Below are 14,599 nucleotides of genomic sequence, written 5' to 3'. Positions count from 1 at the left end.
TCATAGTCACTAAGACAAAAGTAATATGACCTCTGTCTAGTTATTGTCACTAAGGTAAAGGTACCTAGGGCTAGTTACAGTCACTAAGACAAAAGTAATATTAACTCTGTCTAGTTCTAGTTACTAAAAAAAAAGTAAAAGTACCTCGGCCTAGTTATAGTCACTAAGACAAATGCAAAAGAACGTCTGACTTATTATATAGTCACTAAGACAAAAATGAATAGTAATAGTAAAATAAATTCTTTTGATTTTTTTTTTCAGTATCACAAGCTGGTGTACATAAACGTTGTAATGAAGAAAGTATAATGAATACAGTAGTAGAATCTTCAGGACCATATTTATATCCCTGTAGTATAGAATATAGTCTTATCTGTGCTGGTAAGTACTAAAAACCAATGGAAACCCAAAATTCTACCCCAAAGATTTCTTTGTCGTAACTTACCGCTTTCTGGCACAACATTATTTTCAAATTGGACGAGACATTTTTAAGGGTAAGATAATTACTGAAAGGCCTCAAAAAGAATTTCAAACCTTAGTATGGGTATCGAGACTCACCATTCCGGTTTCATATCCGGTGCCATGGTGCCTTTATTTCTTCCTGTCGGGGGGAAACAAGCGAATGTAATTTTGAATATTTTCTTATTTTAGGTATAATCTTCATAATGTGGAGAAATGTTGGTAAAGTTGGTGATCGGAATCAGAAGGACAAACAATGGGCGGCAAAGATGAAAGCCAATCGTCTTGGAGTGGATTGTTCTAATTCTAGTCGTGGATTGTTTCTTGGAATATTTCTACTCGTAGCTGTTGTTATCAATATTATTGCCTTCTTTGTCATGATCAGAATCAAAAGCAGAAGTGGTGATGCGGTTATGGTGGAACATTTGTCAGAAATTATTTGTTACGTTATGACTGCAGTTGCGGTTATAATAGCATTTTATAAGATGCAGCCGCTAGGATTCCGTTCTCAGCGCGAAGTAGACTTGGAACAAACATTATTAGTTATAGGACTATTTGGCATTTTTGTATTTTCATTACTCAGTATTACAGCTGCATCTTTTTCTCAGTCTAAAATCGCCAGTTTGTTGATAATCATATCGAGTGTGTTGCGCATGTTTCAAGCCTCTTTACAGACATTGTTCATTTTGAATACGCTAAGACGCTTCGCGGAGACCAAATCTCACGAACAAGGAAAGCCTGGACGTGAATTTGTGACGTTTTTACTTGTAGCTAATATAGCCTTGTGGGGTATAAATACTTTTGAGGTGCAACAAACAGAAGCTAATCCGATACAAATGAAATTCTATGGATTGTTACCCTGGACTATTTTTACTCATGTTTCCAGTCCATTGGCCATTTTCTTCCGCTTTCATTCTACAGTTTGTTTGGCCAATATTTGGAAGCACGCCTGGAAACGTCGCGTAGGACGAATCTAGTTTGGCTGAACTCTTCTGTTGTAATCTTTCGATAAATGGCATTTGTAATAATATTTGAATCTGACCTCAACGTCATTGCATCTACCTCAAAGATTCATTGGTAGACAATCAAATAATAATATATGATATATTACAAAACGGGGATTCGTTGTACGTCACGGTTACAGTAATATTGTGTTGTATGCAATTTTGTTAAGGCAAAGGATATTTGGATATTAGAAATAATATCTTGGATGCCCTCAACCGCCTTCCGTAGGCTATATTTCGACTGCTGTAGAACAAATGTGTAAAATTCAAGACATACAACACTATCTTGTGATTTTATGGTTTATCAGGAAAAAAACAGAATACAACACCCCCTATTAAATAATTGTATGGTAGACTATAGCTACCTAGAAAATTTTGGTTTGATTTTATTTTCAGACCCAGACTAGTCTACTTTCATTCCGTTCTTTTATTAGCTTTATTTTTGATATAACTACTTCAGTTAAGGTCTAACGACAGCCTTTTTTGGCCGTTCATCACATTGGTCATACTTCCTCGGGGTTTATAAGAACATGTCAAAACCCGTATTCGTGATATGATGCCTTTTGATTTAACTCGATGACGTCTGCTTAAACCAATCACATACCCACTCCAGCGCTAGAGTTTTGTGACGCAGTGTTTATCAGGTTAGGTCAAAAGGTTAATTTGACGAACGTCCAAAAGGGCTGTCGTTAGATTCATCTTAAGTGGCTATATGAAAAATAAAACTTAATACACCACGGATCGAAACTTTGTCCTAATTTTAATTAGACTGAGACCTTATATACATCGGCTAATATTATTTCATATTTTAATTAGGGCTAAAAAGCTAGTGTCATATCATTAATATATATTTTCAAGGACCTGCCATCATTGTTGTGCATTTTCATTTGTGTAAAAGTAAATCAAAAAGAGTACCTATCTTGTTAGAGGAACATGAGAATAAACAGTGAGCATGTAAAGAATATAGGTTCAAACATTTCGCATTTAGAATGCGAGCTATCCGTAATAAAAGGAATTTGAGTTAAAACCTCGTAATACTTACTTAATGCTTACGTGCACTGTTTTTAATATTTTTGTATATTTGTATAATTTCTAGTCATTGATAGTAATTCATGAATTTTTACCTCCTTTTTAACTCATTTTTTCTATTAAATTAATTTGTTCTCTTTATTTTGTTCTGTACTTCTATACACTACATATTGGATAGCCTAATTGGGTATATTATAAACTTTGTTATAGGTCTGTAATATTTCGAATAAACAGAAATGGGACCATCACTGGTTGAATTTATGATAAAACTTCTAGAATTTCTCAACGTGACCCCTCTACAGCAAACATTGGGACAAGGACAGGTTGGCCATCTGTTTGAAAAACCGTACCATAGTCTCAGAAACAGGATCTTTTTTTTAGCTAAGCTATTATCAGTAATGGTATCCACAGCTGACCGTCGAAATTTGATCCTTCATTTCCATATGTCATACATAAAAAAAAATACATTAATAAAATTAAAAGTGAAATTTCTAGTTGGAGTGTTTTATGGAAAGAATTATATTCATATATAGTCAAGACCCAAAATAAGGACTACGGCGTCAAGGGTGTGGTCAAAGAAAGCACCTCACATCATCACATACTGGAAATGTGGATGAAACAAATTTTTGGGGGTGTGAAAGGTCCAGGCGAGCAAGGGTGTGAAGGCTGAAAACGGTTTGGGAACCACTGCTATATTTCGAAGGATTAGATGCTTTAGACGACAGAAATTCCAATCTATTAAATCACTTGCCATTGCAGACACTACGACTCATATACACGGAGATTCAACTTAGAAAACAATATAATACTTCTGGTTAAAATCAGTATGTTAATCTCTTCCTCAGAATCATCTTCACAATGTCAAGCTGTTACGAACTGCGTCTTATACCTTGACTGCAAAAGCCACATTTCTTTATCGCTGAATGCTGCGTGTTGATTGGATTGTATATTCAACGAATACAGCCAATCTGAGCCCTCGACATAAGACCGTAATAAACATAAAGACTATCTGTTGAGGGCTCTGATTGGATACATTCTCTAGTGTACACTCCAATCACATCGCTGCATCTACAAACTTCAGTGATACAAGAAAGTTGGCTATTACAGTCAAGGGATATGACGCAGTTCGTAATAGCTTGACATTGTGAAGATGCCTTAGAATATTCGATATCGATTTTAATTTACAATATGAGATATTTAGATGGGCACTAATCTATAAGTCATGCCTTCTTCTAGCTGATTACTTTTCTCAAACAGAAGTTAGACTGATTGTGTTAAGTATGTGATTTTGACACAGTCATCGTATTCAGGTCAAGAATCACGTTTTCTTAACAGATTTAATACTATAAGTCAATACTTGATTCGTTAGGAAAAATTTCAAACAAAAATATCTGCAAATTTTAATTATTGTTGTAAAGGAGACAGTGTATCTTCAAGAATACGTAAGTATCTCTAAAATATGTAATTATTAGCTATGTGAAATGATCGAGTTCCAGTCTGTATGCACCGGGTTTGAAACGTGATTGCAATGGTTCTTTTAATGTGTAGTTCGCATTCGAATATTTTCTAAGGCCACTGAAAGCGATATCAAACCGATTTCCGACAAGCGATCACCGGAATTCGCTTTCGTTATAGCGCATTCAATTTGATAGCGTCACACTATATACTCTGGGGCGATTCGATGCGGTATAAACGCGTCACACTGAGATATAACCCGGTATAAACCAATGCACCCTCTTAAACTTCTCACAGAGTGTGAAGGTCATTCATTCCAAGATGGATCAACATGATCAAGAGACGGAAAACGAAAACGATGGTAGAATTCAGCTTCTATTGTTTTTTTTATGGTGCATGGTGTTATTTCAAAGAATGTGACAGAATGGGCGTAGACGGGTGTTGAGAATCCGACATTTATATATCTGTAGCAAGAGCGGTCGCTTTGGCCTCGACCATACAATGCTTCAATTTGTTGCGGTCATTACAAGCAGTGACACGAAAAAAATACACGTGAATCAATATCAGGTTGTCCCCATGCCGTAGATCGGAAGAGATTGTGAAAATAGCTACAACGCATGCCTGAAATGTTGGTTGTGTTTATAGCGCGATAAGCTCGCTGTCGGAAAGCGCGATGGATAACCCGCTTCCATTAAAGTTTTAAAAGTAATAAAAGTGATTTGGTTAAAGCCATATGAGTTCATAGCGGTTTCAGTGTGACGCGTTGATGCACTCTAAGGCTTGAAACGCATGCAACTCGCTTTAAAACGCAAGTGTGAACTTGAATGTAAAGAGCGGCCGTCCTGGAACATGATCTGAAATATTGAACAGCTTGTTGGTCTAAAGAGATACTTTGCTAGCAATTTCATTCATATTTTTTGAAGCTGTGAAATACACCCTATTATTAGCTCATAAGTTAAACAATGATATGTGAAAACTGGAATTGGGATGTTGTTTCAAGTTGGTCCAAGGATACATTGAAAATATCTTACCGAGTTTTAGTCACGTCCACACCCATTAATGTATGGATCACGGTTTAGCCAAATACACCTACAATCGTAGGCTACTATTTATTTTACATGTAAATATTTAATCTATTTGTTTCGATGAGCACCAAGTTTAACATTTTGTGACGAAAAATAATAACTTGTTCTAGAAGTATCTTGAAATAGTTCGTTTTTTAAAAAAGACGTACACGCGCAATGTTTAAATGAAATCTAATGACAATTAGCTATTTCTTTTCGGAATGATTGGGTGATTGTATATTTTTGGAAAACATTTTACTTACTAGCTTTATAGGATACAGGTAATGGGTATTTGTTTTTAACAAAATAGTTGTAGTAGATAAGCTGAAATATAATGTCAGGTCTGATGGTACATAATGGTCAGATACTATCTTGTTCGGTAACAAAATGAAATCGACGTCTATGTATTTTCCTTCAAAGCTGGTACAAATCAAATGCAGCAGTACGTATCACTTTTTAGACTGATATTCGACGTCAGATTCGTCTGTAATTACAGAAAATTTTATCACTGGTTGTAAAAACATCGGGAAGTTCAATAATAATTTGGGAGAAGCTGGAGAGGGGGCTGATGTCACTTCCTTTATTTATTCATTTCTTTCTGAAATAACAGACGAACCATTCGTAATCTTCACAAAGACAGCCGATTTCTATCAAGTTGAAAACCAAATATTCAAAAGGCTATATTACCTTACTAGAAATATGGTTTTTGCTTTTTGATATTTTGTGTTCTAAATGCTCATATTGTCTTTGATGTGTACGATGTACGTGACATCTGAAACTTTAAAATATTCCCTATGTTGTATTACAAGAAAAATATGGTATCATTTCGAGACAAAAAATTAATTAGAAATTGTGTGATTTAATTAGGATAAGTTTTAAATAAATATGATTAGAAATGAAATGTGACATGTGCTTTTCATTGTTTATAGTTATCCTAGAAATAAAAGATGGCAGACGACGATGGGGTCAAATTGGGTGTAAAGATTGAAAGGAAGACGGGTAAGGACATGATGTCCCGATCCCCACGGTCTTCCCCGAGGGTGAAATTCTATATGAGTGACGGCGGTTTAAATGAAGACAACTATCGAGATATTTTGATGTATGAGAAAGAGAACAACCCGAACTCTATGGGAAACAGGATGATTTTTGAAGACGAGTACCGATTTATTAAAGATAGTGAAGATTTCTATGTTTCCACAGATTTGGGAGAACTGGAAAACCGTAGAAAAGGTAAGCAGGATTTGATTGGAAGCGTGTGTTGCTTTTCCCCTTAAAAGCTTTTTAAATGCTTACCAAGCTGGGCTGAGCAGTGACTTTAAAGATATTCATTTCTTCAAAGTCATCATAATTCATCTTGTCAACACGATACATTAGAGCTTTTGTCTTATTTGAATGAAGTTCATCTAGTTCAGCCATAATATTGTTGTCTATACCACAACTAGTTCATGCTGGTGATGATAGTTTTTAATTGAAACCAAGTTGTCAATGGGCTCACGTTATACGTTAACCTTATCTGAAAGTTTTTGTTCTATTTTAGAAGCAAGAGATGACGATCTTCACATATTAGAAGATGGAGATTCAAAATCAAAGAGGTCCACACTACGTCACAGATTATCTAATATACCTCACTACCTGAATAAACCAATTCTGTAAGTTGTTGGCAAATCATCTTAATCTTTAAATAATCTTTGAAACATCTGACTCCTGTGTTCAACAGTCGACATTTGCATATTTATACCTCATTGCCCCTCCGGATATATTACATTGAACAATCTGACTGTCTGACCAGTCTGACTTCGGGCCTGGTATACATTAATTCGGCCGTCTAAAATCTATTTCTAGTGAATATTTGGGAATGATATTCAGTGCATTATATGGTATGATTATGGTCTTGTTGGGTTTAGTTATAAATATATCAAGGACCTATACTCTAGATTCATCATACAACTCACATTTGGTAAGTGTTTGCAAAAATATCACCGTTTCATTAGGTATATATATCTTTATTTGATCCGCTGAGATCAAATTCTTTGATCCTGTGACCAATAATTATTCCTATTTATGTTTGAAACTTTACGAGAGGTAAGAATATGAGCATTTGATAGTATATTCTTATTAGAGCCCATGTTACTTTTCGAACATAATTCGTGTGAAACGATAGTAAATTATTGGAATTAGAGTAATCCCGTGGTGACGAATGGATAAACTAAATCCAAACTGTGTGTCAACAGATTGTGTATCAAAATATGTTTTAAGCTGCGATAAGCCTACATGTGTACGCAAACTGAAACTCCGTAAAAAAACGGAGGAGAGAAAATCCTATTCAAATCCATATCAAATCAAATAATTGTCAAACTCAACACTTCCTCCGTGAGCGCAACAGATGACAGATGGAATCTCCTTTATGACATCATAACTGAGGATGTTTGCTGACCCAATAATATGCAGTTTCCCTTTTACGTTGACGATTTTACGGAATTATCGAACAGACACATGTAATCACTGTTTGAGTGTGAGTTACGCTTACGTACACATGTAATCGCAGCTGTTTCGAAGGTGTTGAGTTTGAGTTTGAGGACAAGTGTAAGCAGAAAATTGGATTTGCTAAGGATTTGAATAGGATTTGCTCTATTGTGTTTGCGTTTGAGTTTGAGTTTGCGTGCTCATGTAATCGTAGCTTTATTCGTTTCAATTCCGTTTGATATCTTACTCATCTTTTCCAGGTATTTAGTTTGTACCTGTTTATAACTGGTAAAGCTTTCTTGGTACTAGCCATGCTCTGTTTGTTACGAACGACCCCCTTGCGGACACGCATACGTTATTTCCTGAGTAAAGAAATTGTATTTAGTGAGGCGAATAGTAAAGGATTGGATGAAGCAAAAGATAACCCTCTAGATTTTAAGTCTACTGCTGGCAGTTTTTATTTACGTTTGACAGCAATGGGTGAGTACGGAAGGTGATAATATGTGGCGAATTGTTTTTATTTCAAATTTAAACGGCATGTAAAGTAATATGTTGAAGAGTTAGGCTATCAGTTATAGTTTCTTTCAGATAATATTTTAGGAATATATACCGCCGAAAGTAACGACGAGCAACCGATTTCGCGCTCAATAGCCCAGTTATATTTTATATCTATATTTCAATAGGCCTACTTTTGTTTTAGGATTTGGAATAGGAAGTATGATAATGACGGGGTTAAAACTGGGAGAATTTCTAGAAAAGGTTAATGAGCTACAAACAGTTGTAATTATAGAAGGTGTTTCATCGTCATTACACATTATCTTTACTTTTATACAGCTCTATTTTATATTTAGATATTCCAAGGTTTGTACTTAACTGGCATTTTTTTCTCTTTCACAAACTGACCAAATCCTAACTATACAGCGTTCAATTATTCCCAAATTAATTAGATATGCCTTTGCTAAGATTCCACATTTCTGGTCTCTGATTTATATTATCCTCATTAAGACAGTTACTCCATGGTAATATCTGGAAATCTTTGAAGATGTAATACTATGGAGGACAATCTGTGCCGAAATTATATCTATGACAGAAATTTGAATTTAATTTGATATCTATAATTGCAGGCGTGTTTCAAACACAATAAAATAGTTGTCCGATTCGGTCTCAGTCATTTAGCGGCGACCAATATCTGTGTCTGGTTAGCAGAAACTGTGACATCAACATTAGAACTATCAGAAGTTAATATTACAACGCTTGCTACGAACTCATCCGGTATACCTCGCCTGAAAACTAATCTTGGTGATATTATTGAAAGCATCAACTCATATTTATATCCGTGTATCATACAGTACAGTTTTGTATGCTCAGGTAAGGAACTCTACGTCTCCAATGGGATCTTGACATCTTGACTTTTCAAATGTTCAATAATGATGGTTTGGCACTGTCTAATTAAAATTAACCCTTAATCCTAGCGATGGAGAGGGCAGAAATTTGCAGGGGTTATCAGGTTAAGTCAAAAGGTTATTGGGACGAATGGAAGAGGCCTGTCTTTAGACCCTAACTGAAGTAGAAATATTAAAAATAAAAGCTTATATAAAAAGGGAACGAAAGTTTGGTCTAATTTTAGTTTTATGTCGACGGACAATTTTCCTATATGAATGATTCGACGCTTTCTCCATGTCAACATCTACGATCTGCATCTCTGAATGGTTGAAACCTTGTTCGAAAGATAAATACGCTTCTGGTGGTTCATAGGAGAAATCTTGACAACTCATATTGGTCAACTCATTTGTTATAAGACTCTAGCCAAGATTACGATTGCTATTCCAGGAATCCTGTGTATGATGTGGAAAAACATTGATGGATACAAAACAAACGAATGTCATCAAGATTATAAAAAATCTACCGCAAAGCAACAGCAGGATTGTTCGGGAGCTAGTCGAGGACTGTTTTTTGGTGTACTTATCCTAGTCGTCACAGTGATCATTTCCATAGTGTTTGTCGTGCTCTTAAAAGGTGACTTCATTAGTCAATCCACAGCATTTAGAACTCAATATATCTCAGAAATTATAGTTAGTATCATCTTGTCGGTAGCCGCCATCTTGGCTTTCTGGAACTGGAAAACTCTGCATTTTGAAGCTAAGAAAAGGATCGAGTTGGAAGAGATTCTTCTACTGATATCCTTACTCGGTGTTTATTCATTCTATCTCTTCAGTATCGTTGCTGCTCATCAAGTAAAAACCGAATCTTCAGGCATAGTCGTCGGCGCCAGTTCAATCTTGATGTTGGAGATCACTTTACAGTTTGTCTTGACCTTATGTGGAATGCGTATGTGTTCAAAAAGTAACGATCACAGAAGAGTGAAACCTGGGCGCGAGATTTTGACATTCCTTCTGGTTTCCAATGTTGCCTTATTTGGAATCGATGTAGCAGTCGTTCAAAACGAAGAGACAAATCCGATTCAGATCAAATTTTATGGAAATCTTGCCTGGTATCTGATTGTACATATATCGTGGCCATTCGTATTATCTTTCAGAGTTTTAATTGTGATTTGTATATCTAATATATGGAAGACCAATCTGATGAAAAAAATGTCAGTGTCTTCTGAAATTAACATATCCTCTTCTGAATGTTAAAAAACATGTTGTTTCACTATACCCTTTCCATTGTAATGAAAATTAAATATTTTTTTAAAAAGAATTTTAAGTGGAATGAGAATGATTTCTTCTTGAGACAGGATTGGTTGGTTGGTACATGACAAGTTTACGTCCACTTCCAGCTGATGCTGATATCACTAACCAAAACCACATTACTTCATCAAGGGTTTATACGAGTGTACGGCATCTCATTACTCAATCAGCTAGGGAAAACCCCCGTCCAACATATTGTTAAAAAGTGTGTTGGGTCATTAAAAACCTTAAAAATCAAGATGGTAACCAAACCGGGGAGATGGTTGGGATTGGAGGGGCATCTTTGACAAAAGCTTCTTTATAAAAAATATATTTTATTTCCTTTTTGTACAATTTGTATTTATTTATATTAAATACATTAGTTATTGACAGCATATCAGTGAGGTAGTTAAAATTAAGATATTGCCATTACATAATGCGTATTATCAAGTATACTTTTTACATATATTTTTCGTATAAGATATATATTATAAACTATTGCATACATTCTTGCATTTTCATATCATAAACCTACGCTGTTTTGTATCATCACATACTTAATTGTAACATTTTATATTCTTGTAACACCACACACTTTTGTGTATCATCACATACTTTTTCGATCATTATACACGTTTTTGTATCATCACAAACTTATTCGTATAATTATACCATTTGTTTGTATCATCACATATTTATTTGTGTCATTATACACTGTTTTGTATCATCACATACTTATTTGTGTCATTATACACTGTTTTGTATCATCACATACTTATTTGTGTCATTATACACTGTTTTGTATCATCACATACTTATTTGTGTCATTAAATACACCACGTTTTTATTATCACATAATCATTCACAATTTTGTATTATCCCATAGGTTTTACATTTGTATAGTCGGCACAATTTGCCTTTCTAGCCTGCACATTTTACATTTGTATAGTCCACATATTTTACCTTTTTTACCTGTATTATCGCATAGGTTTTACATTTGTATAGTCGGCACAATTTGCCTTTCTAGCCTGCACATTTTACATTTGTATAGTCCACATATTTTACCTTTTTTTATCCAGCACATTTTACATTTGTTTAGCCCACACATTTTGTATGTATTAGCACGTTGATCAGATATATATACTCATATTTCTTTGAAATATTACCGTAAATTTCCGTATCACATCCTTGTGTTTCCTTCATTCACTTATTCTTGGTTATCATGACCATGTTTCAATTGCATTAATAGCCTACTAACTACTTAGTAAATGCCATATTTTGAATATAACCAATACGAAATGTCTGGTTCCTTCGCTTCACAACCCACCTTTTTTTTAAGTGGAGTTTGTATACAATCTTCAAAGGCACAACAGCACAACACTTTTGATATTTTCCAATACAGAATCCTTTCCGTAACGTCCAACGAAAGCTGCGGAGCCCGAAAGCGGCGCCCTACTTTCAGGTGAGTCGAATTGGTGACACATCATAGATTGTTACGTGGTCTGTGATCGTGCGCCTCCATATCCGAAATTATATATCTTTACTGATGTAAGCATTACTCATTAACTTGTGAAGATTGAAAACAGCAAAAGAGTCTGCATCTTCTGGATGTCTTCTTGTCTGAAATCATAAAACCAACATCATTTAATTACAAATCTGTAACACGAATTTCCCAAAATAAAGCAAACGTTTCGAAATATCGGAAAAAAACTGAATACAAGTGAGTCTTTACACATAGTTAGTACAAATCATGTGCGCTGTGGATGGAACTTATATCAGGAACACAAGTTGACTGATCTAGATGAGCTTTAGGGAAAGAGTATCAACTGACTTAGTAATAAGTATAAATGCTCACCTTTGCCTGCTGAGGCTTCTGAACTTCGTATACCAAGTTCGATACCATATTGGTTTGTCTTGGGTTGTTTTTTCCAGAATTTCAACCACTGAAATATAAAGTCGTTAAAAATAATATTTTCAAATTTCTACTTTTTAAAATGAATTGCCAAAGTTTAAGTTTTAAGTTTATTAAAAACTTGAAAAATAAATTATCAAAACTACGGCAACTCGTTAGTATACGAGAACGTGGTTTAATAGATAATATCTCTATAACTTACCGAGAACAATCCACTCTTCTTCCTCTCTTCGCCCTTTATTTCTGCGTCTTGAAGTCCCGTGTCTTCACTGTTTCTCTGTTCCTCACCGCTTTTAACGGCTTTCAGAATCTTCTTTGCCTCAAGGATCTGTTCTAAAAATGATGGTGTTTCCCGTGGTTGGTTCTGGTCCTTTAGTTGGTCACCAGAGCCACAGCTTTCTAAGCTTTTGATTGATATTTCTGGTGGCTGAGGGGTTGAGTTTTCTTTTTGAATGGGTTCTGGTTCTTTCCTCTGAAAGATACTGTTTACATCGTCTTCCTTCTCTGGTTGGAAATCTTCGTTTGATTGGCTTGTCCATTCATATTCTTGTTCCGATTGGGATTCAACCATGAAGTTGACGGACTTGAGGTAGGCATTGGCAGAGCGAGTAAGTTCTCTGGATTTTTTGATACTTTTTAACACATTTTGGTTGTTGACTTCAGAATCGTCGTTTGTTATTGAATTGCTGGATGCTGGTGACTGTGTGGGACATGACAGTAAAGATTTAGTGGTTTCCGTGGGAAAATCTGCCGGGTGTGGTACTGGTCTTAAACTGATGAGAGCAAGTTGAATAGTGGCAGCACAAATTGGTCCCATCGTAGGAGTAAATCCATGTCTTGGTTTTCGTTCCCTTGTTGTAGTGGGTTGTCGGAACTCTGGTGCAGAGCTGGAGGTGGCTGGTGTTATTACGTTTGTTGTTCCGTTGGCTGAATCACATCCTATCCAAGAACGTGAATCATCTTCATATACACCTGTAATGAAAACGAAGATTAACTAAATATACTAGATATAAAGCGTCTATGGAATAGTGGGTGGTTGACTGTGTGGGATAGGTCCTACAAAAAATAATGCCGTTAGTAACGAGCATCCTTGGCTTATATTTTAGGATTCAACACCAGTAAGTAGACTTCACATTTAAGTTTGAAAGCTCGAATGAGTTGGTTTAAGGGGTTTCGTACACTATTTCAATTTTCGTCAATTGATTCCGCTTTAGGTCTTCATAAATAAAATGTGGACCCAAAAAGAAGGTTAAAACGCCCTTACCTATGTTTTCCTCTGTGAACTTTTGATGAAGTTCTGTCATAACCATTGAGAAATGTGTTCCTCTTGACGATGGTAATAGATCTTGTAGATCTGCCTCCATTTTCAATAATTGTTAAGAAAATCAGCTATTTTGTCGTTAAAATTCAGAGCAAAGCGTAGAAACGTCTTCAACTTTGGATTGTTAACAGACTGAATAATGACGTGACGTTATTTTCATTGTTGACGTTATGCTTTTATATTACGTTATACAAAAAAATATTTACAAAACATTCTAGTGCTAGGTTCCCACTATCATGATCCATTGTAATCGGGATCATCGGGTCAGATCGTATTGCTTCGCAAGATACATCGCATTTAATCGTGTTGATCTGGACAAATATTCATATATACATACTTCGCTCCCATTGTTGTGTTATCACGATGAGTTCAAATATCGTGTCCGGAAATAAACTCTTTATAACGGTATAAAATATATCTTTTATTGTTTCATAAGACCCAAGATCTAACACACATTGGTGTTGACAGTTATATTTATCAATAAAACCAAAGGTATCTATCTAGTGTTGCATTCCGGTTGTTATCAAACTCTAGTGTTTACCAAAAGACAATAGTTCGTAGAAAGCAGATTTGTGGGCTGAAAGAGGTTGGATTCGTGGAATGAAAGAGGTTGGAGTCGTGGGCTGCAAGAGGTTGGATTCGTGGGCTGAAAGAGGTCGAAAGAGAAATTAAATAAGTTCTTTTATATAGCTGCTACTATGTGTCGTCCAAATGTTGTTTTGGATTTCGGGTTTTGTTTTCTAGTTAGGATCGTTAGTAGCCTGCTTTGTTTATTTATTCTACAATTTGGCGTTTATTTTGCTTAAAAAGTTAACGTAAACAATTTAGATTGTTTTGGAGTTAAAATATCACCGACAGGCCCGACTGCAATGAACTATAGGCAGCATCAGAATTGGCGTCAACAGCAATGGATAAGAATCATCTTCACATGTCGTTACTGTAATTCCATGGTGGATGGCCACCTAGGCCTATTGATAATGAAACATAGTACTGAAACCTTTTCCTCTGTTATCTTCCCGTGAAACCTTATCCACATCATTGAATATTCTTACAGTTCAACAACGTCATTTAGTCAATAAATACATTTTTCTTTTTAAAATCGCAAATCGTAATAGTCCAATTTATCTTCAAAATATTCTTCAATATAAAAACACATCATATGCATCCATTAACCAGAGATTCCTTTTTCCAAAACCTATTAAATCCATTATATAAGAATAGCTTGA

At 35.3% G+C, this 14,599-nt stretch overlaps 3 protein-coding genes across 3 annotated transcripts; 2 read left to right on the top strand and 1 right to left on the bottom strand.

Annotated features, from left to right (window-relative positions):
* Window positions 1-305: 305 nt before the first annotated feature.
* On the top strand, window positions 306-1,433 carry LOTGIDRAFT_104940 (hypothetical protein; the record flags this gene model as incomplete). The annotated part of the gene is made up of 2 exons (XM_009057311.1): window positions 306-378; window positions 649-1,433. 2 exons carry the CDS (start codon window positions 306-308, stop codon window positions 1,431-1,433), a joined length of 858 nt encoding a protein of 285 aa, XP_009055559.1.
* A 4,522-nt stretch (window positions 1,434-5,955) lies between these two features.
* LOTGIDRAFT_153421 (hypothetical protein) lies at window positions 5,956-10,107 on the top strand (the record flags this gene model as incomplete). Its single annotated transcript, XM_009057310.1, has 7 exons — window positions 5,956-6,238; window positions 6,546-6,657; window positions 6,851-6,965; window positions 7,732-7,951; window positions 8,172-8,332; window positions 8,596-8,839; window positions 9,302-10,107. The coding sequence occupies 7 exons, from the start codon at window positions 5,956-5,958 to the stop codon at window positions 10,105-10,107; spliced, it is 1,941 nt and encodes a 646-aa protein (XP_009055558.1).
* Window positions 10,108-11,695: 1,588 nt separating this feature from the next.
* Window positions 11,696-13,492, bottom strand: LOTGIDRAFT_228649 (hypothetical protein; the record flags this gene model as incomplete). The annotated part of the gene is made up of 4 exons (XM_009057309.1): window positions 13,317-13,492; window positions 12,255-13,024; window positions 11,996-12,083; window positions 11,696-11,760 (listed from the first exon to the last, which is right to left on the bottom strand). The coding sequence occupies exons 1-4, from the start codon at window positions 13,414-13,416 to the stop codon at window positions 11,696-11,698; spliced, it is 1,023 nt and encodes a 340-aa protein (XP_009055557.1). The 5' UTR covers window positions 13,417-13,492.
* Window positions 13,493-14,599: the final 1,107 nt, after the last annotated feature.

The sequence above is a fragment of the Lottia gigantea genome, assembly GCF_000327385.1.
Source record: "Lottia gigantea unplaced genomic scaffold LOTGIsca_3, whole genome shotgun sequence".
Classification (NCBI taxonomy): Eukaryota; Metazoa; Mollusca; class Gastropoda; family Lottiidae; genus Lottia; species Lottia gigantea.
The sequence above is the reverse complement of the archived record's forward strand: the minus strand, read 5'-3'. Positions and strand labels throughout refer to the sequence as shown.